Genomic DNA, 26,322 nt, shown 5'->3' with positions numbered 1-26,322 from the left:
CTTGGCGCAATTGGATGCTGTGATGTCGTCAGACGTTGTCCCATGCGACTGTTGTCTATCAAAGGCGAGCGAGTGCACAGCATAGCCTCCGATACTTGTCTTCAAAACTACAATATCGAATCTGATGCGTGTTGAGCAAACCAAGCAAATCCCCGCATCATACTGTATCACAGACCCTACATTGAGCCTCTTAAGGACGGTGATGTGTCTTGGCCGTGGTATGGAACGGCATCTTAATTCCTGTGATAAATCCAACGTTGCACTGCAAATATCTGCCCGAGCGCTGGTGTGTTGTTTCAGAATTTAAAAAATCTAAAAACGTACGTAAATGTGCGGCATTGCTCAGCATTATGCCGTGTCATCAATAACGTTTGAGGACATGGGGGTGACCCTGGGCAGATACGTGCGCTCAGCACTGCAACTGCGTGAGGCTCCCTGTCAGCGGCTTGAAGTGGTCAGGCACCGTAATGGTTACGAGGACCAAGTATTTTTTTTTCCTCTTCTTAAAGCCATCTACCAATACACAATTCAAACAGGGAATTCCACAGTTCCACGTCCAGGCAGTTCGGATAAATGTGCGCGGCCCTTTTGCCCTTTTATCGTATTTTGCCCTGCCTGCTATGCTTCTTACTCTGCTGATATTTTTCATACCGCGGCTCTACAGTTCGACTGCTGGCAACACGGCTCAAATTGGACGTGCAGCCGTTCTATTTTGGACTGCCTGCTGTCCCGTGCCGTTTTGACCTCCCACGCCCACCCACAGTCGCCTTTATCCCGATGCATCTGCCTTGCGCCATGCCGAGACCTTCGAGAATCATTCTCCGTCCTCTCTGACCCCCTATCATTCGCTCTCCATTCCGTGTCTTATCGATAATGTGGCATAATTCCACTGTCCCTGTGTCCTCCCTGTATCTGCTGTCGCCGAATCTGTCCTCTTTTTATGTCGTTGCCCAACAGATTTACATTTACTGACGCCGCAACAAGACGGCCGCAACGACCACGATAAAGCCAGATTATCAAAACAGACGTCACTCCACACCACGCGCGCGTGTAGATGTACTTCTATTGACCACTGTCCCTTTGGTAAGCCACCCTTGTCACCGTGTATCGCCGTGTGATTCTGCCAGGACTTGTCCTCAACAAAAATCTGGCGGAACGGATGGGAGTCGGCATCGGGGCCCTTTCACTCTACCCACAGGCCCAGTGCGGGACAGTCTAGATTGCGCTGCAATTTTGTGCCATTCCTGTCGAGCTTGTCTGGATGTTTCTGTTCTCCTCCTGTCGTGCCAGTCTTCTATTCCCTGTTTGTTGTCTGTGTTCCTCCTCTTCATCTACCCACATCTCGTGCACATTGTGTTGATGCTATATTCCATATCAGAGCTTTCACTCTACATTCTACATTGTATATCGATTCTCCATTATCCACTTTCCATCTATCCTCCTCCACTTCCCGCCGGTGTATCTCGGAGACAAAGTCTACCGCGGTCCCGTCAGCATATATCCGTCCTCCTCGCTGATGCGCCCATGAAACAAATCTAAAAGCAAACCACTGCCCACGACATCCCACGGTCATTGCATCCTTATCAATACCATTGCTCGGCGTTTCACAAGACGTCCTTTGTCAGTTGCCTTCTGACACAAGTAGAGCCGCGTTTAGGGTGCGAAATTCACAGCTACCACCGCCCGCTGCTCGGAAACCGAATCCTCGACCACGATCCACGACCGCCAACTACGATCTGTCACGTCCTCCCGAACTCGTCGTCCCGATCGTCTCCCACACTCCCACACACCCACCATGGCCATCGTCTCCCGCGCCGCGCCGGGCGAGCCCTTGGCCACGGCGTCCGCGACCAAGGACAAACCGCTCACGTGCGCGCCGCCGCCGCTGGCCAAGAAGATTGAGTTTGCCATCCACATGTACTCGCTGCAGGCCGTGCTGTCGGTGCCGCTGTGGGTGCGCGGCTGGCGCGAGTACTTTTACCCGCCGACGGGCGGGCCGGACATTGTCAAGGCCTACGAGTGCCGCCCGGCGCTGCCGACGCGCATCTTCTTCCCGGCCGACTACGACCAGGGCAAGACGCACACGCCGCTGCCGACGGTCCTGACGGTCCACGGCGGCGGCTTCTGCATCGGCGTCAACCGCGACGACGACGAGTACAACCGGGCGCTGGCCGACACGCAAAAGGTGCTCGTCATCAGCCTCAACTACAGCAAGTCGCCCGCCGTGCCCTTTCCGACGGCGCTGCACGACCTGGAGGCGCTGTACCACGCCGTCGTCGCGGACGAGTCGCTGCCGCTGGCGCGGGCCGGCGGGCCGCCACACGCACACGCACACGCCCCGAGCAAGAGCAAAATCGCCGTCCTGGGCTTCTCCGCGGGCGGCAACCTGGCCCTGGCGCTGCCGCAGCTGCCCAGCATCCGCGCGTCGCCCAACGCGCCGTCGGCCGCCGTCAGCGTCTACGGCTGCCTCGACCTGTCGCGCGACCCGGCCGCCAAGCTGCGCAACCGCTTCTACAAGCCGGCCCTGCCGCTGCCGCAGGGCAGCCGCATCGACTCGCTGGCGTCGCTGGCGCCCGTCTTCGACTGGAGCTACATCCCCTACGGCCACGACCTCACGGACCCGCTGCTGAGCCCCGCCTATGCGGCGCTCGGCGACCTGCCGCCGCACGTCTTTCTCGTGGCCGCCGAGCTCGACATGCTGGCCCACGAGAGCTGGCGGCTGGCGTGCCGGCTGGGCAACGAGGCGCGCCGGCTGCAGCAGAAGCCGACGGCGGGGGACCGCGAGGTGCCGGACCCGGACAGCAAGGTGGACCGGGTCAAGTGCGTGGGCAAGCGGGCGAGCAGCAAGCGCAAGGGGGCGCTGGAGCCGGCGGACGGCGGCGACGACCGCTACGGGTGGGCCGAGACGTGGGCGGGCGGCAGCGTCAACTGGCTGCTGGTGCCGGACGCGATCCACGGCTTCGACAACTTCAACATCCGGCAGGTCATGGGCGGCGAGGAGTCGATGCTGGACGCGGAGATGAAGACCAAGGCGTACGTGGAGCGCATCGGCGCGTGGCTGCACAATGTCGTGTGGAAGTGAGGGAGCTGTGTATGTCGTCGGTAGATTATTGTGTTTTGTCCTTTTGTCTTTTCGTTGGCTCTCTTATTTCTCACTCATCTTCGTTGGATAGAATGCAATGTATTTCGCTGGTCTCTGGTATAAACTAATTGTCACCATTCCTTTCTCGTCTGCATCTACTGCGCCATGGACAACAACTTTGTCCAGTCGTCCTCCCGGTCCACGCGGATCTCCAAAGGCCCCTTTTTCGTCTCCGCGTAAAGGCGCACGCCCTTGAAGTAGGCCAGCACGCCGCCGCGCCCGTCTCCGCGCGTGGTCAGGCGATAGAGCGGACGGCCCTCGGCGTGCACCTTTTTGCGCTCGGGGATGAACTGCACGTCGTTGGACTCGCACCATTCCTCGACGTAGTGGCGGATGGACATTTCTTCGTTTTCGGGGGCGGCCGGTGTCGATGTCGGCATCTCCTTGCCGTCGTGTCGGTGGTGGCCATGGTGGTGCCGACTGTGGTGCCCGTTGTGGCGGGACGCTGACAACGACGACGACGCCTTGAGGGCCGGCCCCTTGCTGGGTGGCGCCAGGAACTGGCGAACACGGTCGGCATCGTAGACACCCGTCGTCGCATCCACGACGCCAATGTCCAGTGCCTCGTTGATCATGCCCAGCCCGCGCTCAAACTCGGCCGCCACCGACGGCAGCCGCTGGATCGACGCCGGGAACACGTCGTCGGCCCACCACTGGAACCACTGCCCGATGCGGTCCAGCGACTCGTCCGCGGCCGTCAGCAGGTGGTACAGGGCCTCGTGCCACATGGGAAACACGTCGGCCACCATGACCTCGCCGACCATCTCGGGCGCCAGCAGCGCCAGCCACTGGAACTCGCCCGTAATCACCTCCAGGTAGCCGGCCTGGTCGCGCGGGTCGACGCGGAACTGGGCGCGGACGTAGCGCGCCATGCTCGGCAGGACGTGGGACATGACGAGCGGACGCCACTGGTCGCGCGCGGACGAGGCGGACGAGCTGGCACCACCGGCACCACTGCCACCACTGCCACCACTTCCGCTGGGCCGCAAAACGGCCTTCCATTGCCGCAGACCCGGCACTACGCCCCGGTAAAATTCCCAGACGTCAATGAGCTGCCGGAACTTGCGCTTGACCTGGACCACGAGGCCGTTGGCGGCGGACGGGTCGACGTGGCGCGCCGGCAGGTACGGCAGCCAGGGGAAGAGCCAGAGGTGCGGCAGGTTCTGCGTCGTTTGCGCGCTGTGCCGGCGCCGCTTGGGCTCCCACTTGGCCACCGCCTCGTCGAGGCGGCGCACAATGTCCTGCTCGAGCAGGTGCGCGCGCACAAAGCCGGGCAGCACGGGCAGCCAGGCCTCGTAGAGGGCGAGCACGCTGTCGGCGTCGTGCACGGCGTCCCAGGTGCGCACGGCCGCCGACACGTGCGGCAGCCACAGCGTGTACATCATGGCTTCGTAGGGGGTGGCCGTGGCCGCCTTGTGCTTGCGGAGGACAAAGGGATCGAGGCGGCGGTCCCTGGCCGGTTCGTCGGCCTCGAGCAGCGTACGCGCCGCTGCTGCGTCCGGACCAAAGCCGAGCAAGCCCTGGATCGACAGCAGCCCGTCCACCAGGTGCTGGTTGGGATCCTGGAGCGGCGCCCAGGCCTCGATGGCCTGCTTGAACAGCGGGTGGAGGGCCGCCACGCAAATGTCGGCCAGCGCGTCTCTCATTTCGCTCATGGACGCCGGCGGGATGGTCTCGGCAGCGGCCTGCAGCTGCGCAATCGTGCGGTCCCATGTCGGTCGCCATGTGTTGTTTGTCTCTGTTTTATCGGTTGTATTGGTTGTATCGACTGTGTCACCGTCGCCATTACGGCCGGCCGTGGTACTGTTGTCCGCTGGTTGTACCGACAGCTTGGAAAAGGCACTCGTCATGGCCGTGTGCGCCTGCAGGTTGACCTCGAGCTCGGCCAATTCCTGCCGCGCCTGCTGTGCCTGCAGCTCGGCAAACGCCTTGCGGTTCTGCAGGCTCTGCCACTCCTCGAGAATCGCCATGAAATCGCTCTGTGCGCGTCGTGCCAGTTTCCGCGCCTCAGCCTGCTCGGCCGTTTCTGCGCCTGTAGCCGGTGTGCCACCGACAAACGGAGACGCTGTGGACGCTGTGCCTGCCGCCGTTCCGCTGGTCGGGGTCATGAGCCCCGACGACGATGTCAACAGTCGCTTGCCTGGTCCCGTCATGTCGAGAATGGGTGTAAACGCTTCGGGAATGTGCAGACCGGGCGCGGCCCTCCTGGCCTCGTCCATGGTCATGTACTTTTTCTTGGCGCGCCGCGGCGTGCTGGTGCCGCTGTTCGTGCCGCCGCTGCCGCTGCCGCTGCCGCCACTCGCCAAGGCCTTCTTCCGGCGCGCGGCCGCGGCCGCCTTGACCTTTTTCTCCTCCTCGTCCGAGTCGACGACGGCCTCGCCCCGCAGACGCGCCTGCCGCTTCTCTTCCTGGCGCTCCTTTTCGGATTTCTCGCGCACCGCGCCCAGGCCGACGCCCTGTGGCCGCAGGTTGGCCTCGATGATAATGTTGCGGCCCTGGCCCTCGCTGCCGAGACCGCGCCCCTCGACAAACCCCATCTTGGCCATCATGCGGGCGCCAAACGATTTGGCGTTGAAGCTGCTGCCGCCACGGGCGCCGCCACGGGCGCCACCGCGTGTCGGTTTGGAAGAGAATGCGCTCGGTCGTGCCACCAGGGGCGGTTCTTTGGTTGACTGGCCTTGGGGGCGGAGAACGGGGTCGTACGCGGAGGACGGGACGAAGCCCTGGCCGAGCGGGTTTTGCGTGTCGATGGCGGCATCGTCGTGGGACGCCGAGCTGGCCGACTGGAAGGACGGCGGTGGTCGTCGTTGGTTGCTGTGGCTGTTTCGGCCTCCGTTTCGACTGCTCTGGAAAGAGGCCGGCACGAAGCCAAGGCCGGTGCCGCTCGCTGGTTTGGATGCGTTGTCGGAGGCACCCAGCCCAAGCCCGCCGCGGACGCTGCCAAAGCCTAGGCCGATGCCCGGCGTCTCGTCATCGTAGTCGTCTTCCTCGCCGTCTTGCTTCGTGTAGTCTTCGCCGTCTTGCACACCGGCCGCGCGCTGCGCGGCGCTGCTCAGCCCAAACCGGCCGTCCTCTTCACTTTCGTCGTTGTCGCCATGATCGCCGTCCTTGTCATCCTCTTCGTCCTCTTCATCTTCGTCATCCTCATCCTCGCTTGCCTTCTTCGCGCCCGACGACACAAAGCTCATGCCCTGCTTCCGCAGCGGCTGCCGTTGCTTCCATCGCCGCTGCGTGTGGTCGTCCTCGCTGTCGCTGCCGAAGATGCCCAGCGCCGCGCTCTCCTTGGCGTCGCGCCCCGTCCGTCGCCGCTTCCGCGGGTTGAAGTCGCCAAACTCGCCGTCGCCCGGGTTCGTCGACGGCATGCGGTATGTGTTGCCGTCGTCGTCCGACCCCGAATCCGAGGACGAGTAGGCGTCCGCGCCGGCCGCGCCCTTGGCCACGTTGCCGGCGGCGGCCGCACCAAACGAAAAGTCCATGTCGACTGCCTGTCGGGAGCGGCGTAGATGCAGACAGACAGGAGTGTCAGTGTTGGACGAGTGTCGGTGGACGATAGAATCGTCGTGTCAATGTCTTGTGTGGCAACTTTGTCGTGTCGGTTGCCTGCTGTCGCGACCCAAAAGGGCCCTGCGCCAGTCATTTTTTAGCGGTTGCCAGCGTTATCTTATCGCTCCACATATTCTTATGTCAGCATTCATTTTATGGTGTACGAACGTACATGATAACCACACAGTATTCATGTTTGTACTGCAGTTTGCGAAACGATGATGCAGGTCAGAATCAAATTGCTAGTTCGACAATAAATAATACATCACTCCGTCGGCTCATTGACATCGACGCCCTTCGCCGGCGGCCAGAATGACAAATGGCAGTGCTCGTCTTATGGGATCCCAGCTCGGGCATTTCGGGCAGCTTTGGAGCCTAACTTAGGTGCTGCATAGCGCTGCATGGCGCTGCAAGGTGCTGCAAGGTGCTGCAGCGAGGCGCAGCCGCACGCTAACGCCACGGCAGTGGGGTTTCTGCCAAGTCAGCCGCCAGCCTGCTGCGATATTCCACAGCCTTGCCTGTCGCCCACGATTTCCTGTCTGCTTCTGCTTCTTCCGTCTTTCCAACACAACAAACCACCACAGCAAATCCACAATGGCCTCCACATCCGACGACGCCACGTCGCCAGAGACGGCGTACAACGACCTCAAGCGGCTGACGCCCTCGCTGGCGGCCGAACTCGACCACCTGCGCGCGTCGCTGCGCGAACACAATCTGTGGCTGCAGCGCTACGGCCAGGGCCAAGGCCAGAGCGACGACGAGGCCCTGGCGGCCGTTCCGGCTGGACTGCCGACCCTGACGACGTCGAGGCCGGCTGAGCCGGCATCCGAGACAGCGGCGCCGCAGACGACGCCGGCACGCGACCGCACCACCTCGCCACCACCCGCCTTTACCCCAACACCGCCCGCTTCCACGTTGACCCCAACATCAGCATCAACATCAACATCTGCATCAACTCCGTCCTCCACCCAAGCGGCACATCAGCCCCCCTCGACATCCCAGCCACAGCCGTCTCCGACTGCCCCAGCGACACCTGCGTCGCCCGACATCCCGTCCTACTCGTCCGCCGTCGACAACACGCTGCCGCCCTACGCCGCCTCCGAAGTGCCCCTCTACAGCAGCGCCGTCCGCGACGACGTCCTGCAGCGCCGCGACCAGCTGATGGAGTACCTGCGCGAGGGCGAGGAGGTGCTGCGGGACTACTCGGCGCGGCTGGCCGACCTGGCGCGCGAGCTGGGGCGGCCGGCCGAAGACGCGGACGCGCTGGGCACGTGGAACGAGGCGGCGCCGGACAACGCGCTGCCGTCGTACACAATGATTGAGGGGCGCGAAGAGCTGATGGTGGGCGGCGTCGGGGAGGTGCCGCCGACGTATGCACGAGGGTCAGCGGTGGAGGCCGCTGGGCGGGGATAGGTGCGAGGCGAGGGCGAGGGCGAGGGCGAGGTGAAGGCGTTGTGGCGCTGTCTACGTCTACAGTACGTCTATAGTATGAGGTCACGCCTTGCATGAATACTTGTGTACATCGATCAAGTCCATGGTGCACCGTTGTTTACTTTTGTACAAGGTTTGGTCAAATGCCATTCGTCTCTAATAGGACTAGGCTACGTCAGAGCTTCTTCTGATCTCCAAGGTAAAAGGTCAATAAAGTACAAAGGGAACTCGAATTCAAGTGTCAGGGCACAAAACTCAGACAACTTCAATAAACAAGCAAAGCAAACATGAAAAAAGAAGAGGTTCGGACCAGTAGCACCTATATGAATCAGAATCAGAATCCGGACTGTGCTTGAAAGAACAACAACCCACGAAACATAAGTAGAACCACATACCACCAACTAATCCATGGCGTCCACCCCCTGAAGATGCAAACAACAGGCGGCACCGCTCAAGGCATGGTGGGCGTCAGACCCGTCACGCGCTGGATGTCCTCCAGCACCCACTCGATGGGTGTGGTGAGCGTGATGTCCACCACGCCGACTTTGCGGCCCTCTGCCTTGTCCTCGTCAACGGCAGACCAGTCGGGCACCGGCTCGGGGACAGGTGATTGCGGCGGCAAGGCCGGGTCGGTAGGCAGCGGCGCCGGCGCTGCTCCGCTCGGCACGCCAGGGTGCATGCAGAAGAGACGGCGCGCCTCGTCTGCACCAACACCGGCGTCGAGCATGCCGACGATGGCGCCCGCTGCGTCAAAGACGCACGCGCCCGAGTCGCCCCCGTGGCTGAACGGCTCTGGGTACGTTTTCTTGACGCGCAGGTCCCGCTCACAGACAAGCCCCAACACCGGCCAGGACCACGACACGACGTCGTTCTCGCCGGGCACGGGCGTGCGTAGGACGGCTTCCACCGGGCTCAAGAAGCCCATCGACACGCCTGTACCAGCACCACGCTTATAGACATAACGGGTGGGGACCCGTCTGCTGTCGGACTGTTTCAGGCCCTGGTCCTGGCTGTCATCGCCCTGTTGCGCGCCGGGCGTGGTGATGTCCTGATCGGCGTCCTTGTCTTTCTCATGCGCGGCGGCCCGTGGCAACGACAAACCGACGAATCCCGCTCGGTCACATTTCGCCGCCAAGGCGAAACGCTCAGACTGGGCAATCTTTAGCCTCCTGGCATCCAGCTCGATGCGAGCAAAAAAACGACCAAAGTAGGCGTTGTTGGTGTAAAAGGGCGGTGCCAGGACAGCAGGACCCTCGATATCCGCACCGCTCGGACTGGGGCCCGGCAGCGGCCCGGTGTGGTCGAGCTTGATCAGAGCCCAATCGTTCCAGCCGCTCTGGTGGTTGTGGCCATGGGCGCCAGAGAACTTGACGTGTCCGAGCAACCGGCTGCAGGCAGCGTCGCTGTTGCTGTTGTCCCCTTCCCGGTCTTCCGAATGGCTTAAGTCGAGATTGCCGGTGCTTGCCGCGGACTGCAGCGCATCCATCGCCGATGGGACGTAGTCACGCACGCAGGCCTCGCCGAGTTGCAGCTGCGCAAAGGCCAACTCGTCGCTATCGTGGGAGGCCACGTGCTTGCGAACAAAGTGGAGCCGCCCATGCAGCTCGCTCGCAGTCTCTTCCAGGAGGCGGCGGCTCTCAGCGATCTCGTCGCTGCGTCCCCATGAAACAGGGAGAGCGGGACATTCTGTCGGAAGGCCTCCTTCTGTCACTATGCCGGTGTTCGGAGGCGCTAGATAGTCTTGGCCGTGCGCAAACCTGTCGCCAATCACAACGTGGCGGGAGGCAAGGCCGTACAGGCCACCATGCAGCGAGCCGTCTGCGGCCGTCAGGCGCAAGTAACAGGACAAGGTCCCGGAGAGGCCTTGACTCTTGTTGTCGGGTACCACCTGCTGGATGCGCTGGCCAGGGTATGGGAGAAATCGCACAATCGGGTCATTGGCTGCCTGCATGACAGGAGCAAGATGGTGCATGTATACAGCACCGGGGCCCGTCTCGCCATAACGGCCATCAAACACATCGAACAGCGGTGGCAGGCCGCTCTTCTTTGGTTCGGGAGAAGATGACGAGGAGGAGGACGTCGACGACGACGAAGATGAGGAGGGCGAAAGAGGGACGGAGCACCACGGTCCTGCATCCGGCTCGTGGGGAGCGGCACCGGCACCAGCACTGGCATCGGCATCAGCGAGCGAGATAAGACCGAGCTCGGCCACATACACGTGCACGTGGGCGCCAATGTGTTCGGCGACGACGGCACGGCAATCGGTCGCGGCGGCAAGGCCGTTCTGCCAGGTACACGTTCCGCGGCGCACGCCAACGAGCAGCGAGGGCACCTTGTCGGCGGCCTGGGCTTCCAAAGCAGCCCACTTGGCGGGCTCCTTGCTCTCGTCATGCCACGCGGGGCGGATCACTGCCGCGCCAAGAACCACGGGCAGCAGGATCGTCCAGTCTGCGCCGTGCTTGGCCAGCGTCGTCCGGAGCGCGTCTGTGACGGCGGTCTTGGCCGTGTTCCACCGGTTGACAAAGTCCCGGTCGGACACCACCTCCATCTCGCGATACAGAGGCGCGATCCATGGTCTCTCGGCTACGTCTGTTCTGGCAACCAGACGCGGCCGGCTCGGCAACCCATAGAAGAAGGTGGCACGCTCCTCTTCGGATGGCGGCTCGGCGGCTGGCGGCTCCGGGTCGTTGGCTTCGGAGCGGTCGGATGCCATGGAGCGAGGCGGCACACTGTGGTTGGGAGGGACAAGGGACAGAGCGGCTTGGGGTCTCTAGCCCCTGGCGTTCTGCGGCTCGTCCGTGCGCTCTTCAGAGTCTGGTTTCTCGTTTTCGTGGCGTTTCGCCGGAGAGCTTGGCCCGCTTATGGAGCGCCTTTTCTTCTTGGTCGGGTCGTTATCTTGCATCGTGCTACGTCTAACGGGCAGCACGGTGGTCGGGAAAGGCGGTGGCGTGATCAAGAAGAAAGGACGACGTCAATGGTGATGAAAAAGTGACGATGCACCAGCTTCGAAAAAAAGTAAAAATGGGGGAGAAGTGGTCGTATTGTGTACAATGGAAGGGCAGGTGCGGGACAAAGTGACACGCAGTTGCAGCCGTTTATATAGGGACCGGTGACTCACGTTTGTTGATGGCTGCGTAGTCATGAATCAAAGTTCACAGTCGCGTCTTGTGCTACCAGGCGAAGTGAATGTTTTGTGTCTGTTGGGGTCGAAGACATTCACCGCCTGACATTTTGGCGGCAGTATCGCCTCACCGCCTTATCTCTGTAGCGGGGCTAAAATTCAGTTTGACGTCATCCTGTTTTGGGTAGAAACAAACGCGTCCGTGAATCACAACTTGGGTAGCACGTCGTTTACGATATGTGTGTATAATTCATATTGAGTGTTATATATAATTGAAAGAGTGTGAATTTTTTAATTTTTTATTCTCAACGAGAACAGTTCATATGGATCTAAATACTAATATTACTGTTGTAAACAATAAATAACAAAAATAACAACAGCAATTATATTGTCGGACAATGAAAACAAACTACAGAGATGAAAATAAAAATAAAGTTTTCGTCTTAGAACATGCATTTTAAATAATTTGTGAATGAAAATTCGTATTCTTAAATATGGACATAGCAATAAACAGGTACACGCAAAACCATGGTCCGCTACTTCTTACATGCAATCGTCTCGCTAGAAAATCGTACAGTACAATGACAATCCCGTTTCGCTTTTTGTTTGGCAACAATCCCCCCCCACTTCCCCCCTCTCTACTCTCCACGCGACCGCCGGTTAAACTCCTCCACGGCCACGGCCACCATCCGGTACAAAAACGCCCGGCCGCTTTCCTCGGCCATCGGGATAAACGGCCCGTTCATGTTGCCGCGCAGCGTGATGCTGAGACCCGTGCGCTCCTTGGCGATGCCCTGGATGTCGCGCAGCGGCACGTCCCACTTGGTCGTCAGCTGGCGCGACCGGATCAGCAGGATGCGCGCGTACGTCACCATGGCCACCATGTCCTCGAGCGGCAGCTCCAGGTGGCCAATGTACACCTCGTCAAAGTACTTGCCGTCGTCGACCTGCTTGAGCCAGAACTGGCCGAGCGCCTCGCGCTGGCTGTAGGGGCGCACGATGCCGTCGGCCGGCACAAACCGCGTCAGCCGCACGCGGTCCAGCTCCGACCCGTCAAAGACAGTCGTCGTGTTGCGGATGCCCTCGGACACGTTGCTGGCCAGGTCCAGCACGCCAATCACGGGCTTCGTGGCCACGCCAATCACGCCCTTGCCGATGCCCTTGAAGAAGCCCAGCGCCCCCTCCTGCTCCGCGCCCTCCAGCGGCTTGCGCGCCAGGCCGCCGACGCCCGACGCCACCGACGTGATAAACGAGTTGGCGCCCGCCGTGACGCCGTAGAGCGCGTGCTTGGGCCGGTTGCGCGCCCGCGTGATCCGCCGCCGGTCCTGGAACTGCTTGTCGAGCGTGGCCGCCGCCAGGCCCTTGGACATGGCGCCCGTGAACTTGGACACCGAGTCGCTGAAGCCGTACACCGACTTCTTCATAAACGACGTGGCGCCCCGCGCCAGGCCCATGCCCAGGTCCTCGGGCCGGTCCGACATGATCAGGCCCTGGTACGGCTCGTAAAAGATGTCCGTGATGCCCGACGAGATGTTGTTGAATAGGCCCACCGGGTTGCCCAAAAAGTCGGCCGACCCCAAAATCTTGTGGATCTGGTACAGCGCCTCCTGGCTGTAGTGGTTGGACACGTTCTGCGTCAGCACGGGGATCGACACGCGCACGTTTTCGAGCAGGAGCGCGTTGAGCCGCAGCGGCGCGTCGTTGACGTTGCCAATGGCCATGGTGATGATGTTGAAGAAGAACATGAGCGGGTTGCGCGACGACGTCTTGTCCTGTACGTTGACGCGCTCCGTGCGCACAAACGAAATGTCGAGCTGCATGGGCTGGATGTTGAGCATCTCAAAGTACATGTCGCGGCCCGACTGCTGCGCCTTGGGCTCCGGGATGCCCAGGCTCTCGTCGCACAGCTGCCCGTCGACCTCCTCCGCGTCCCACGACGCCCCGGGCGCCTTGGAGAAGTCCAGCACCGCAAACACAAAGTCCTCGTCCAGGTCCAGCGTCATCTCCTGCAGCAGAATGGTCGCGTACTTGATGTACTCGACGCCGTACGAGTCGTCCTTGACGCGCGTCACCATGACGTGCAGCGACGGGTGTGCCTCGATTTCCTGCGCACGCTTGGGCACCACGCTGGGGTACAGGATCATGGGGAAGATGCCGCCGTAGAGCTGGTTGTCGATCTGGATCCACTTGATGGCCATGCTCACCGTCTGGTACTGCACCGAGTCCGTGTACCGCAGCTGCAGCTCGCGGAGCGTAATGTACGCCAGCTCCTTGAGGTGCGCGTTGATGAGCGACACGCCAATGCCGGCCAGGCGCAGCTGCGCACGGAATGTGACGCCCTGGTCCTGCTCCTTGGCCTCAAAGCTCGTTCGGCTGCGGTCGCCGTCGCCGCCGCCGCCGCCGCCGCCCGTATTGCTTCGCGCAAGGCTGGCAGACGACGACGTGACGTGGCTGCGTTGGCGGTACAGGCTCCGGGACTGCTTAAAGTTGGACAGCAGCATCGTCTGGGTCGGCCCGTCGGCCGTCACGTTGATGTCGATGATCTTGGCCTGGCCGCTGGCCGCCACAAACTTCATAGGCAGCTGGTTGCCAATCTCGGCCAGCTTGACGTGCCGTTCTTTGCCAAAGGCATTGATGACAATCTCGCGCGCCTTGGCGGCCGGGAAGTCCCAGGCGTACGGCATGATGCTGCGGGGTGGCAGGCGGTACCGGATGGGCCGCCAGCCCGACAGGTCCTCCACGCCATCCTCGTCGACGTTGGGGTTGGCCTGGTAGAACGTGAACTCGGTGTCGCTCTCGTTGCGCATCGAGAACGGCCAGTTGCGCGTCTCCATGCTGAGGTTCAAGAAGATGGTCGCGCCCTCCATGAGAATCTCCGTCCGCACCAGCTTCTGGCGCTGGCCCGGCTTGGCGAGCTTGATGTAGGCCGTGCCGAGGTCCGAAATGTTGAACGGCGACGACCACTGGCTGTTGACGTCGGGGTACGAGAGGCAGAGCTGCTTCACCGCGCTCTTCTGGAGGAAGTGCAGCGGCTGCAGCGCGCCCGCCTTGATGGGCAGCACATGCGACGAACTGGGCTCGCGGATGTTGAGGGCCTCGTCGAGGTTGTTCTGGATGACGAACCGCGGCGACAGCGTGACAATCTTGGTCATCTTGTACTTGCCCTCGCCGGGCTCGACGTTGATGCCAATGTGGATCTCGGTGCCGCGCGTCCGCGCCGACTGCAGCACCACCTCGGCCGAGCTGCCGATGGCGTCGAAACTCTGCGGCTTGCTCCACTCCGAGTCGCCGACACGAAGTAGCGCACGGTTGCGGTTGTCTTCGGTGGCATACGAGAACATGAAGGGCAGGGCGCGTGCATGGTCGTTGCTGCCGTGCGGTGGCTCGATGAGCATCTGGCCCGCGGCGGACCGCGCCGGCTGCATGAAGCTCTTGGACCGCACGTCCACCTCGAGCGCCGTCTTGTTGAGGATGACGTACGGGCTGTAGACGGTGACCTTGAACGCGCCGCCGGCGTCGGGAATGCGGTAGTAGTGCAGGCACAGGTTCAGGACCAGGCCCGCATCGTCTTTGCAGACGAGCGTCGTCTCTTTGTGGAAATCCTCCGCGGTGCCCTTGTTGATGATGGCAAACTCGCTTGGCTTGAACACCGTGTCCTGCATGTCGACGCTCAGAAGGAGCAGATGCGACAGCTCCGTGACGTGGACCGGGCTGACGCCGCCCTTGCGCAAAAAGTTGCTCCAGTCGCGCTTGGTGTTTTTGTCGTAGATGCGGTACTTGAAGTCGTAGGGCAGCAGGTTCTCGAGGACGACCGGCGCCGACAGCTTGATGCGCATGTAGGGGTAGTTCTGCACGAGCGGGTTGCCGCGGTCGAAGTTGGCATTGACCTGGAAGAAGAACGAGTCGCCGCTCTCGCCCTTGCAGACCATCGTGCGCGTCGGCCGCTTGAGCAGGTCGCGCCACCACAGCGTGTCCGTCGACCAGTCGAAGCCAAAGCCCGAGTCGGGGCGCACCACCAGGCTCTTGAGATAGACGGCGCCGACCGGTGCGGGGCGCGCCTCGCCTGGTGCGATTTTTTCAATCTTGAGGAGGTGGCCTTCGCGCGCGTCGTAGACGCCGATTTCGACGGGCAGCTGCGTCTCGTTCTCGACCACGAGCGGGCTGCGGAACGTCACGTACTTGACATTGTCCTCGCCCAGCTTGACGTCGACCAGCAGGCGGTGCAGGACCTGGTTGCTCTTGGGGCGCAGGCCAAAGATGAACTGGCCCTCGCGGTTGAGGCGGATGCTCTTGACCGGGTCGAAGCCGGAGCTCTCCAGCAGGACCTGCACGTTCTGCGACTGGGACTCGACGATGAGGTTCTCGCGCATCTTCTCCCACTGCTCGAAGCTCCACGGTGCCTCGTCGCCGTCGTCGAGGCGCACCGTAATGTCTTCGTTGGACAGGGTGCTCCGCGAGCTGACGACGATGCCGAATCCGGTGTAGTTGCGAATGCGGTACGGCGCCTCCGTGCCACGCGCTTTGCCCAGGACGTCCTGTGGTGTCTGCATCAAAAACGCAGCAGACTTGGATGCGAGGGCAATCGACGACGAGGTGATGGTAATGTCAAAGGTCTTCTGGGAGGCGACGTCAAAGGAGAAGACACCGGTGTCTTTCTCGCGGCCGACGCCAATCGACACCTCCCACGGCTCCACCAGCGGCTCCCAGGCCGACTTGGCAAAGTTGTAGACGTTTGTGTAGAGGCCAATCATTGTGTCGGCCCGCAGGTTCGTCGACCAGTCCTCGGCCACCACGGTGAACTTCTTGATGCCGAGGTCGAGGATCGGCAGTTCGTGGAGGTCGCCAATCAGCACGACGCGGATGCCGTCAATGGTCGCGTGAAGTGCCTCGTGCCGGACCACGGCGTCCGCTGGGCTGTCCGCCCCGCCATCGTGCTGCCCGGACGCAGACGTGCGCCGGTCCTTGGGCTGCTGTAGAGCGACGCCGCCACTGAGGGCCCGACTCCGCCGCGAGATGTTGGTAAGAGCAGCTCGTGTCGAGGATGCTGCGCCCGCGGCGGCGGTCGACGGGCCGCGGCCGCTGGCTGTGCGCTGCTGGATGCCTTCTTGGCGCAGTTTCTTGGCCTTTTGCTCGGCGGCTGTCGGTTTGTGCTTCTTTGCGTCGTCGTTTCCAGAGAGCTCGGACGCCCTGCTGATGATTTGCAGGACGAGCAGGATGTCACGCAAAGACAGGCGGAGCACGAGGGGCTCAATGTCAATGCTGAGGTTGGTCAGGTCGGGCTTGGAGCTGTCCAGGGAGAGCAGAACCGAAAAGTCATCAATGATGCGGAGCCGCGAGTCCTCGAAGCGGTCCATGCGGCACAGAAACATGCCCACCTCCGACACTTGGAAGGTCAAGGCATGCTGCTGGGACAAGAGCACCTGCTTTGTGCCCAGGACAATGGCCTCGGACGAGGTGCTGAGCGGGTTGGCGATGAGGATGACCTGGGCATCCACCACATTAACGCGGAAGGCAACGGTTGTCCTCTGTGCGGGCGCCGATTCCGGCTCTTCCGGCTCGTCTGGTTCGCCCGGCAGCTGTTGCTCGCCCGTCGTGGGGTTCCCGCTGCCCAGCCGGGACGGACCAGACGGCCGCCGCTGTGACCGGCTGCGCTCAGTTCTCGATTCGCGACTGCCCTGCGGCTGGCCCGACTGGCCCGACTGGCCAGTAAATGTGACACGCATAGAGTCCACGTCCGACTCCTCGGGCGTGTCTGCTGGGCTGGGCAGCTCCTCAATGGCCGCCGCCGGGGGCTCTTCCACGCGCATGCCGACGGACACAAACTGCTGAATGGCAAAGAGGTAGTCGAGCGCGAAGATGACGCGGGGGCTGTCGACGGCGACAATGGCAATGATGCTGCGCTCGTTGCCGCCGGTCATGGTGATGCTGGCCATGAACTGCTGCACCTTTTTGTTCGACGAGGACATGATCCGGCGATACTTGTTCGTCTCGCCCGGCCGGCTGTCATGGATGGTGAACGAATCAATGACAAACTCCGCCTCGAGCGAGCCGTTGGCCTGCATCCGCAGCTTGAGCTTGCTATCGTCGAGCGAGAAGCGGGACAGGCTGGCGCTCTCCATGTTGTCGACGGGACGGTCCTCGTGCGCATTGATCAGCTCGAGGCCGATGGTCTTGATCTTGAAGACGAGGTCCAGCTTCGTCCACGTGTCCGAGTGCGAACCCAGCTCGGGGCCAAGGTCAATGAGCTGCCCGTCGCTGCCATCTGTGCCGGGGGCCTGGGAAGCGTGGGCCTGTTCGTGTGCCTGTGCACGCTTCCGATCCCGGTCATCGAGTTCGTTTTCGACTTCTTCGTCCACGCGCTGCTCGTCGTCCTCGTCGGGCACAAACGCCGCCGGCACCGCCTTGCTGATCTCCAGGAGGAACTGCAGCTGGTATTGCGTCATGCGCAGGTTAAAATCGGTCATGTGGCCGACAACCTCGGTGTCGGGCCGCTTCAAATGGGGCTTGTGGTCGGCGTGGGTGACTTGGAACGCGACGTCGACATGGTCAATGAGCTCCAGTTCTTCGGACCGTTCGTCGGGGTAGTGCAGGAGGGACGTCAGCCGAATGTTGCGGATACCCGCAGACATCTTCATGGCGACCTCGGCGTGCTCCGAATCGTCGAGCGGCGCGAACTTGTTTTGTGCGTAGATCTCGCCCAGGTAGGCGGTCAGCAGGTCGCGCTTGGGCCGGCCGGGCAGAACAACGCGTGGGAAGACGACAATGGGCGTGTTCACGACCACGTCGAACTGGATGCGGTTGTTGCTCTGCTGCAGCTGCGTGGCCTGGTGCGCGGCGGCCTGGCGGGCGGCGTTGTAGATGGCCTGCATCTTGCCAAACTTGACCAGGAAGGCAATGATCTTGCGGAAGGGCTCCTCCAAGAAGTTGACCTTGATGGACCCGGCCCGCAGGAAGATGGACGAGTCGTAGCCGGGATACGTCTTCTTGTTCTTCACATCAAACGTCTCGTAGCGGAAATCAGCAAGGTCGTCGCCTTGGATCGTGATGAGCTGGCGAAGGGGCGAGTCCTCGGGCACACCCAGGTTGACGTCGTCGCGCAGGCTGAGGTTTCCCAGCCGCGACGAAATGCGCATTGTCCCGTCGAGGAGGAAAACGCCGACGTCGGCGTGGTTGAACGCCAAGGTGGCCAGTCGGATGCCATCGTTGTTGAGGATGAGCCGAATGCTCTTGAGGTCCACTTTGACACGGATGGCACCACCACTACCGCCGGCAGCGCCAACTTCCGCCTGCGATCCTGTTGGGGAGTCGGGCGTTTGGTCACCGTCTCCTTCCGTCTCGCCGGCAGGGAGAAGACTGCGGTCGGCGTCGGCATCGGCGTCGGCATCGACGTTGCTGACCGGGGTACTGTCGTCTGGGGCACCACCGTTTGTAAACGTGATGAGGACAAAGTCGAGCAGCGTCAGCAACGTCTTGCGCGTGACAATCAAGTTGATCGTGGAGATGGCGACATTGACATTCGTCTCGATGCCTTCGTAGACGGGCATGAACTCGGGCGACTCCTTCTTGACGCGCACAAACTTGACGTGCACCAGGGCGCGCTGCTGTTCGCGGTCCTCGACGTCGCCCGACGAGACGATGGACTTGAACTCGGCAGACGGGTTGGAGACAAAGTCGTCGACCGTCACGGACCCCAGAGACACCTCGGCGACCATGTCATACGGCCGCAGGTAGAAATCGAGATCGAACCTGTGGGCCACAAGTTCCACGAGCAGGGTATCGGGCTTGACGCCGTCCGGGTCGCTTCGGTACAGCGAGCCACGCAGCTCGTCGACCGCAAAGGTAAACTGGAACGTCTTTTGCTGCATGCGACGCTGCTCGGTAGCAGAGCCGCTGTCGGCGTCTTGGAAGCTGTCATCGTCGTCGTCGTCATTGTCGTCGTCGAGGACAATGGCCGTCTCTTCCGGGATGGTCAACGACAGCAGCTGCGACTTAGGGCGCTGGCTGCTCCGTTTGTTCGATGCGCTGGACGCCGAGCTCAGCAAACGGGGCCGGCCCTTCTTGGTTGGCCTCGTGTCTTGGGCGCCATCGACGCCTGTTCCAGGCAGTGCAGCAGCCCCTTCTGCCTCCTCGTCAAACCGGGGAATGGCGACGTCGATGATGCGCATGAGGCTCTTGTATTTGGTGTCGGAGACAGCCGCGTGGAGCATGGGCATGTGGCCCGACATCTTCACCCGCGTCAGATTGGGCGCCCTGGGCAGGATGGATACGGCAACGATAAAGTCGACGTTGATTTTTTCGACGACGTGCATGCGCAGCTCCTCGTCCTTGTCCGCCAGCTGCACCTTCGTCTCTTCTATGGACGGGCCGATGAGGACTTGGGTGGACGTCAGCTTGACGGTGAACCGGTCGTACATGAGCGACTCGAGACGCTGGAAATCGGCCGCCGTGTAGGCACCCCTCTGCTTGGACTGGACGTCTTTCATGGTGTCCTTGTCGACTAGTTCACTGCTGACGCTAATGTGGCCGGCATCGAGGATGAGGCAGGTGGACTTGCGGGTGGTGATGCTCTGGGGGACAATGATGAGCGGGGCCTGGAGGTCCAGCTTGGCATTGATGGTCTTGTGCTCTTCGAGGGCAAACTCCAGACCGGCCCGCGTCTGCTCGCGCAGGCCCTCGACAGTCGCACCGGCCGACTCCATCAGTGCCGTGATGGACTCCATGTGGCGCTCGGGGGGCTTGAAGAAGTGCCAGACGCCAATGACAAAGTTGGGATTCCAGACGATCTCGAGCGGCTTGAGCTTGCCGCGCACAGCGATGTCGCCCTCGCCGTCCAGGGGGTTCTGCTCGACCTGGAACCAGAAGAATGCTTGCTCGTCGCTGGTGTCGGCCGTCGTCTGCTCGAGCTCGCTGATGGACAGGCGTTTCTTCTTGCTGGTCGTCACCACGGTGCCGGGGGCGTCCTTGACGCGGACAATTTCGGTGAACAGGCTCTCGGGAGTCGTTCCGTCGTTGACGCGGAGGCCGCCGAGGCTGAGGTCGAGCATCATCGAGTCGGGCCGCTGGATGGCCTTGGCGCGGAAGCCATCAAAGTGCAGACTGAGCAAGTCGGTGATGGCGCTGCCGTGCGGGTTCTGTTTGAGGGTGAAGCTGCCCGTGCTCAGCGACGTCTCAATCTGCAGCTTGATGGAGTCTCGCGGCACGTCGACCTCGGCAGCCAGCGCGGTCTTCTCGTCCCAGTCGATGGCGTCGTACAGTTCTTGGCGCTGCTGCTCGGTCATCTGTGTGTTCTCGGACTCGTCGGCCGGCGGCTCGGCAGGCTTGGAGCCCCAGACCCATGCCACCCAGCCCTGCTGCTGCTGTGGCTTCTGTGCATCGGCCTTTGGCTTGAGGGCGGCTGCGTTCTCCTTTTTGAGCTGGCTGCGTGCCAGCGAGCGCCAGAAGCGCAAATCTTCGTAGCCGAGCTTCCACTCCAGTTTGGTAAGGTCGTCAGATTCTTCAGGCGTCAGTGTCTGGTTCTGCTTCTTCTTCTTGAAGAGCTCAATGTAGCGTCGGCGGTCGTCACGGCGCTCGCGGAAGTAGTCCCAGGTCCAGCGGCGGTTGCGCTCGTGGATTTTGCTGAGGACGGCGTCGCCGGCAAACTTGAGCCACGCGCGCGGGTCGTCCTTTGGCCGGACGTCCTTGGGCTGGTACTTCTTGTACTCCTGGTGGCGGATAAAGTAGTGGAAGAGGTCGATCATCATCAGGGCATCGCGGTACTGCTGGTCGTCGAGGACCACACCGATCTCGTCAAAGATGAGGTTGGCCTTGAACTTGGGCGCGTTTATGTTGCCCGTCTTGTCCATTTCGACCTTGGCCTGGCCGCTGACGGGCCGCAGGATAAACTGGTGGCCTTGGTGGTCGTGCGAGGCGATCTTCTGGGCCGTCTTCTCGTCGGACCCGTCATCGCCGCCGTCCTCCTCGTCAATCGTGTCTTCTTCCTCGGCAGTGTCGGCGTCTGTCGTGGCGATCATCGCCTTGAACCGCTGTAGGATCTCGTCATGGGGGGCGTCGTCGGCGCCTTCGACGGGAGCCTCGCGGCCGGAGCCAAGGAGTTTTGTGTCGGTGTTCCAGTAGACGGCGAGCGCGCCGAGCGTGACGAGCTTGTTGGTCGACTTGAGGACGGCCTGGATAAAGGCCGGACGCCAGCCCTCGTCGGTGCTGACGGCGCTGAACTCCTCGAGGGTGACGCCGAGGGCGAACGGGTGGCCCGGCGCGGAAATGGAGTCTTCGTAGCGGATGTGGATGTTCTTGACGGAAATCTGCAGATTGTCGACAATCTTGGTGACGAGGCTCTGCGTGAAACTTTGGCTCTTCTGCTGCTCTTCTTGGCTCAGGCCCTCCTGGGACCGCTCCTTGAGCAGCTCGGCCGAGTCCAGCTTCTCCATCTTGAGCCGCTGCTTGCGGCGCTCCTCTTCTTCCTCGTTGTACGCGGCCTCCTCCTTAGGCGAGGCGAGCAGAAAGACATCCTCGATGTAGATCTTGACGGGCGCGCCGCTGAGGTTGGACCAGGGAATGGTGAGGGTCAGTTGGCCCAGATGGCCCTCGACGACGTTGATGGGGAGTTTGAGCTGGTCGAGTGCTTCTCGGCGCAGCTCGAGGTCACGCAGCTTGACGTCGCCCGACCAGATGCCGACCTTGAGCTGGGTTGGGTCGAAGTTCTGCACGTACATGCCGAGGAAGCGGTTAAGCAACCCGGCGACGAGACCTTCCAGCATGGCGGCGGCGCTGGCGGAGGATCAAACGGAGCCGTCGCGGAGGAGGCAGAAAAGAAGGCGAAGGGAACGAGAGGAGGGAGGGAGGGAAGGAGGAGAGCGAGACGCGCAAGTTAGACACCGGATCGAATCGCAGGCGTCATTGGGCGGGATGCGAGTCGAGAAAGGTTTCGGGATGGAGGAATCGACTGGATCGAGGGATGGAGGAATCGTGGGCTTGTGATTGTGGCCGTAGGAAATCGGAATATCGTGAGAGTTGGGCCGCTGTTGGGCCGCGCGCGTGTGTTGTGTGTTGTGGGCTGTGTGTTGTGCGTTTTGTTGTTTCGTTTACTCGTTCAACGAAAGAAGCGACTAGGAAAAAGCGTGTCGTCCATCTGTCGGGCTGGGCCTCGATGTCGTGTCGTCTGGTGCTGTGTTCCTCAATGTTGGCGGCGTGACGGAGTCGATGATGCCACTAACGCAGCTGGTTCTTGAGAAAAACAAACTTGGAAAGAGGGCCGCCCACGGCTTCCTCCTGCTGTAACCCCCGTTGTGGTGGGGTCGAGTTGCCGAGGAGGGACTGGTTTCCTGCTGTGGAATATTTACGGCTAGCACGCACCACTGCGAGGTACCTGTTGTATGCAGCACGCACCAGATGGGGTACTTACGAACGTATTACGTCACATCTGAGTTTCAGGCAGGCACTGGAGCTGCAGATCACGGCAGGAACAATCCATTGCACAAAGACGGGGAACAAAAGAGGAAGGAAGAAGCATAGGAACAATGGCGGGATTACGCGCAGTCAAACATGGCCAATCGTCGAAGCCGACCTCCCGGCGTCGAGACAAGTGCCAGGAGCCAGGTTCCTTTCCATGACAGAACAGGGCCAATCGCCTGTCATTGGCCAGGGCGGGACGGGGTACCACGACGATGACGTTGACGAAGAGCGAGCTCCCTGCGACGCAAATAAAGAAGCTCCAGCTCGCATCGATTGGCCTTTGCTGGTGGCCGGGATTTTTATTTTTTATTTTTAATTCTTTTTGTATTTTATTTGTTTACCAAGCACGTTGATTTTTCGACATCGTCATTGCATACTTTCTAGCATCTTGGCTGCTGCGCCCTATCTAACCACCTTCACTGGGCGAATTGCTTCGTCTGACTGGCAATGCTTCGATCACGGCCATTGTTTTCCCCGGTGCGAGCTGGTGCGGCCATCAGAAACAATGCCACGGCCACGCCTTTTGTTGTAGGCCGCGCCGTTTCCCTGGCGGTCGGTCGCGAGGCCGCATCGCAGAGCCGCCCGATGCACACAAAGACATCACGTCGAGTGCATCCGCTGGCGTTCAAGCTGGCAACGCCGCCCTCGACGCGCTTCCTCATCGCGTACTCGACAGACTCCAAGTCACGACCCCCCGTCAAGCTCAAAATTGACCGTGAGCACGAGAAGGAGGTCGGCCAGCAGAAGCTCGAGGCGCGGCCCGGCGAGGTGACGGTCGAGTCGTCGCGGCGACACTTCCGCGAGCCAAACGAACGGCGGCCGTTGGATGACGAGCCGCCGATGATGGACAGCTTGAAAGCCGATGCAGTAAGTGTCCTGCGGGGGAGAGAGACTATGGACGCAGCCGTGGCAGCGACTAATACATGCAGAACTCGATCAAAAAGACGCTGTCCCTGACCGAGGTGCCCCGCGAAGTGTACGCGCTGGGCCTCAGCGGCACCGTCCCGTACTTTTTGACATCGCTGTCGACCGTCTATTTGGGGTGGACCTTGCGCAACAGCTACCCGACGTCGTCGACCCTGATGAACACCTTCATGGTCAGCCACGAGACGGCGCACCAGTGGCTGGCGATGCTGGAGCCCATCCAGCTGGGGTTTGGCGCCGTCATCATCTCGTTCCTTGGTGCCGTGCATTGGGTAGGTGGCGACAGAAACCGGAGGTGACCGACGCGCAATCTCTGATCAACCAAACTGACACATACACACACGCACCAGGGCATGGAATTCAACGAAAAGACGCCGTCGCACGACCGCACCCGCTTCCGCTACGCCATGGGTGTCCTCGCCCCCGCCATTGCCTGGCCGACGCTTCTGCTGCCCGTGCACTTTGCCCTGACGGGCCAGTTTTTCGCATTCACGCTGCTGTACTTTGCCGACAGCCGCGCGACCAAGATGGGCTGGGTGCCGCCGTGGTACTCGACGTACCGCTTCGTCCTGACGTTTGTCGTGGGCAGCGCCATCCTGGTCAGCCTCATCTTCCGCGCCAAGATCGAAGACGTGGGCGAGAACATGACGGAGCGCCTGGCCAAGGGCATGCACCAGCGCGGCACCGGCGCAGAGGACTACACGGAGAAGTGGGCCAAGCTCGAGCAGGCCGACAAGGAGAAGGCCAAGAAGGAAGAGGAGGAGCGGAAGAAGCAGGAGAAGAAAGCGAAGAAGGACAAGAAGAAGAAGGGCGGCGAAGAGGGCGAGGACAAGGCCCAAGGGAAGCCCAAGGACGACGAAGAGAGCTCCGACGAGGGCGACGAAGGTGACGGCAACGGCGATGGCGACGAGAAGAAGGACGACGATGCGGACAAGGACGACGGAAACGACAGCAGTGATGACAAGCCGGAGGATGGAAACAATGCCGACGACAAGACCAAGGGCGACGAGAAGAAGGGAGCCGTCGACGGCGACTCGTCCTCAAAGAAGAAGTCGGCAAAGGGTGACGAGGAGTCGAAGAGCAAGAAGTAGGATGTGTTGTTAAGGATGGCCACGTGCCGAGGTTGCCGTGGTTGGTCTGTGTTAGCTGTATGGTTTAGGGGGCTGCTATCATTGCTTCAGTTTCATTATGCTTCAATCTGGGTTTAAATTAACGGAAACGAAAAACTAATACGTGCTCGAAGAAGAACAAAAATAGAGAAACGAGATAACGCGTAGCAAAGCGAACACCCCCCGCCCCCAAGAAAGAACAAAGAAGAGTCTCAGTCATAAATAACACCACATCCTGTCTTGCATTGTTCGTGCCGCATTTGTTGTCCGGTTGTGAGCAATCCAGTGCTCAGTAACACACTTACCGAGTATGCTGTCTAAGGCTTGAGAATGTCCAATGCTGCCTTCAAATCAATGCTTCTCTTTTTGAGTGCCTGGCGGCGTGCCTTGGTGATCTCCTTCTCTCCAACGATTTGGCTCAACGTATCTGCGTCCAAGTCAATCACCCACCCTTGTGTAAAGACGGACAGCGGGCCCTGCGGCCCGAACAAGAGATCGTAGCCGACGGCCTGTCGGAAGACGTTGTCGACAAACCGATCAACCGCGAGTTGGTAGTAGGCCTTGAGTTTGTCGTGGATCTCCTGGTGCAGATACTCTTCATTTGTTTTCGTCGTCGTCGCGCTCAGAGCGTCGTCGAGGTTGACCACGGCCCTATCCTCTTCTTGGTACTTTGGCGCCAGCCAGGCTTTCGTCTTGAGCATGTCTCGCATCCGCTCACCCCGGGCCGCTTGCACCTCCTTGTTAAACATGGCATTCAGCGTGAAGGGGGACTGGGTCCGCTCAATGTCCATCAGGAGCACAGCCTGGTCCCGGCCGTTCTTGTACCACTCGAGCACGGGCACATAAATCGCAGACCATATTTTCTCGGCGATGTCGTCGTCTCGACAGATGGTACGCAGCGCTCTGGTCATGAAGTGATGGATCAGCTGCACGACCTCGCCCATGTACATGCGGGTCATCGGCTCCCACTGGTAGGACTGCTCGCGAAACGCCCCCGAGAGCAGGTCCGAGCTAAAGGTGCCGAGATCGACGCCTCGCGACTGCAGGTACAGCTTCTTGATCCAGCCCATAACGCCGGGTCCGGACGCCTCAATCTCCGAGTCCTCGGGGACGATGTCGCCCAGCTCCGGATAATCGTCGATGGCCATGTCGCCGTGGTCCTTCTGGCACACTGGCCACTCGTAATGTTGAGCTGCGTCTGTACGCCCGCCAGCCTGTTCTCTTATTGGCCTATCGTGTGGCCCCCGTGCATCAGATATCGACAACATGGTTGGCTTGGGCTGTGGCCCTTCTGTTGCAAGGAACCTCGTCGAGTCTCTGAAAAGGCTTGCATCGCCGATTTGGGCACGAAATACTTTGTTCAGGAGAAATATTGAGTAATTTTGACTCCATGGGAAGTACTGAAAGTTTGCTCGGAGATGCGTTGCCGACGCATCTGCATCCTTCTTTTGTTGGGCACCTTTGTAAAGTCCAACGCTCGATACCCTCATTGGCTTATCCTGTGGCCCTTCTTTGAACTGTCTCTTCCCATGCGGTTGCGGTTGGTCGAGCTTGTGGACCTTTGTCTGGCCATGTAAGGACGGCAGGATTGAACGTGCATGGAA

General features: G+C 60.9%; 7 protein-coding genes across 7 annotated transcripts; 3 read left to right on the top strand and 4 right to left on the bottom strand.

Annotated features, from left to right (window-relative positions):
• Nucleotides 1–1,795: 1,795 nt before the first annotated feature.
• On the top strand, nt 1,796–3,082 carry SPBR_08490 (uncharacterized protein; the record flags this gene model as incomplete). The annotated part of the gene is made up of 1 exon (XM_040766728.1): nt 1,796–3,082. One exon carries the CDS (start codon nt 1,796–1,798, stop codon nt 3,080–3,082), a length of 1,287 nt encoding a protein of 428 aa, XP_040614461.1.
• A 155-nt stretch (nt 3,083–3,237) lies between these two features.
• SPBR_08109 (tuftelin-interacting protein 11) lies at nt 3,238–6,618 on the bottom strand (the record flags this gene model as incomplete). The annotated part of the gene is made up of 1 exon (XM_040766347.1): nt 3,238–6,618. The coding sequence occupies one exon, from the start codon at nt 6,616–6,618 to the stop codon at nt 3,238–3,240; it is 3,381 nt and encodes a 1,126-aa protein (XP_040614460.1).
• Nucleotides 6,619–7,279: 661 nt separating this feature from the next.
• On the top strand, nt 7,280–8,098 carry SPBR_08642 (uncharacterized protein; the record flags this gene model as incomplete). Its single annotated transcript, XM_040766880.1, has 1 exon — nt 7,280–8,098. One exon carries the CDS (start codon nt 7,280–7,282, stop codon nt 8,096–8,098), a length of 819 nt encoding a protein of 272 aa, XP_040614459.1.
• A 469-nt stretch (nt 8,099–8,567) lies between these two features.
• SPBR_08214 (uncharacterized protein) lies at nt 8,568–10,829 on the bottom strand (the record flags this gene model as incomplete). The annotated part of the gene is made up of 1 exon (XM_040766452.1): nt 8,568–10,829. One exon carries the CDS (start codon nt 10,827–10,829, stop codon nt 8,568–8,570), a length of 2,262 nt encoding a protein of 753 aa, XP_040614458.1.
• A 1,046-nt stretch (nt 10,830–11,875) lies between these two features.
• SPBR_08054 (uncharacterized protein) lies at nt 11,876–21,991 on the bottom strand (the record flags this gene model as incomplete). Its single annotated transcript, XM_040766292.1, has 1 exon — nt 11,876–21,991. One exon carries the CDS (start codon nt 21,989–21,991, stop codon nt 11,876–11,878), a length of 10,116 nt encoding a protein of 3,371 aa, XP_040614457.1.
• A 1,141-nt stretch (nt 21,992–23,132) lies between these two features.
• Nucleotides 23,133–24,700, top strand: SPBR_08404 (uncharacterized protein; the record flags this gene model as incomplete). Its single annotated transcript, XM_040766642.1, has 3 exons — nt 23,133–23,552; nt 23,615–23,881; nt 23,960–24,700. The coding sequence occupies 3 exons, from the start codon at nt 23,133–23,135 to the stop codon at nt 24,698–24,700; spliced, it is 1,428 nt and encodes a 475-aa protein (XP_040614456.1).
• Nucleotides 24,701–25,035: 335 nt separating this feature from the next.
• SPBR_08635 (uncharacterized protein) lies at nt 25,036–25,866 on the bottom strand (the record flags this gene model as incomplete). Its single annotated transcript, XM_040766873.1, has 1 exon — nt 25,036–25,866. The coding sequence occupies one exon, from the start codon at nt 25,864–25,866 to the stop codon at nt 25,036–25,038; it is 831 nt and encodes a 276-aa protein (XP_040614455.1).
• Between the last annotated feature and the right edge of the window lie 456 nt (nt 25,867–26,322).

Source organism: Sporothrix brasiliensis, assembly GCF_000820605.1.
Source record: "Sporothrix brasiliensis 5110 chromosome Unknown Cont22, whole genome shotgun sequence".
Classification (NCBI taxonomy): domain Eukaryota; kingdom Fungi; phylum Ascomycota; class Sordariomycetes; order Ophiostomatales; family Ophiostomataceae; genus Sporothrix; species Sporothrix brasiliensis.
The sequence above is the reverse complement of the archived record's forward strand: the minus strand, read 5'-3'. Positions and strand labels throughout refer to the sequence as shown.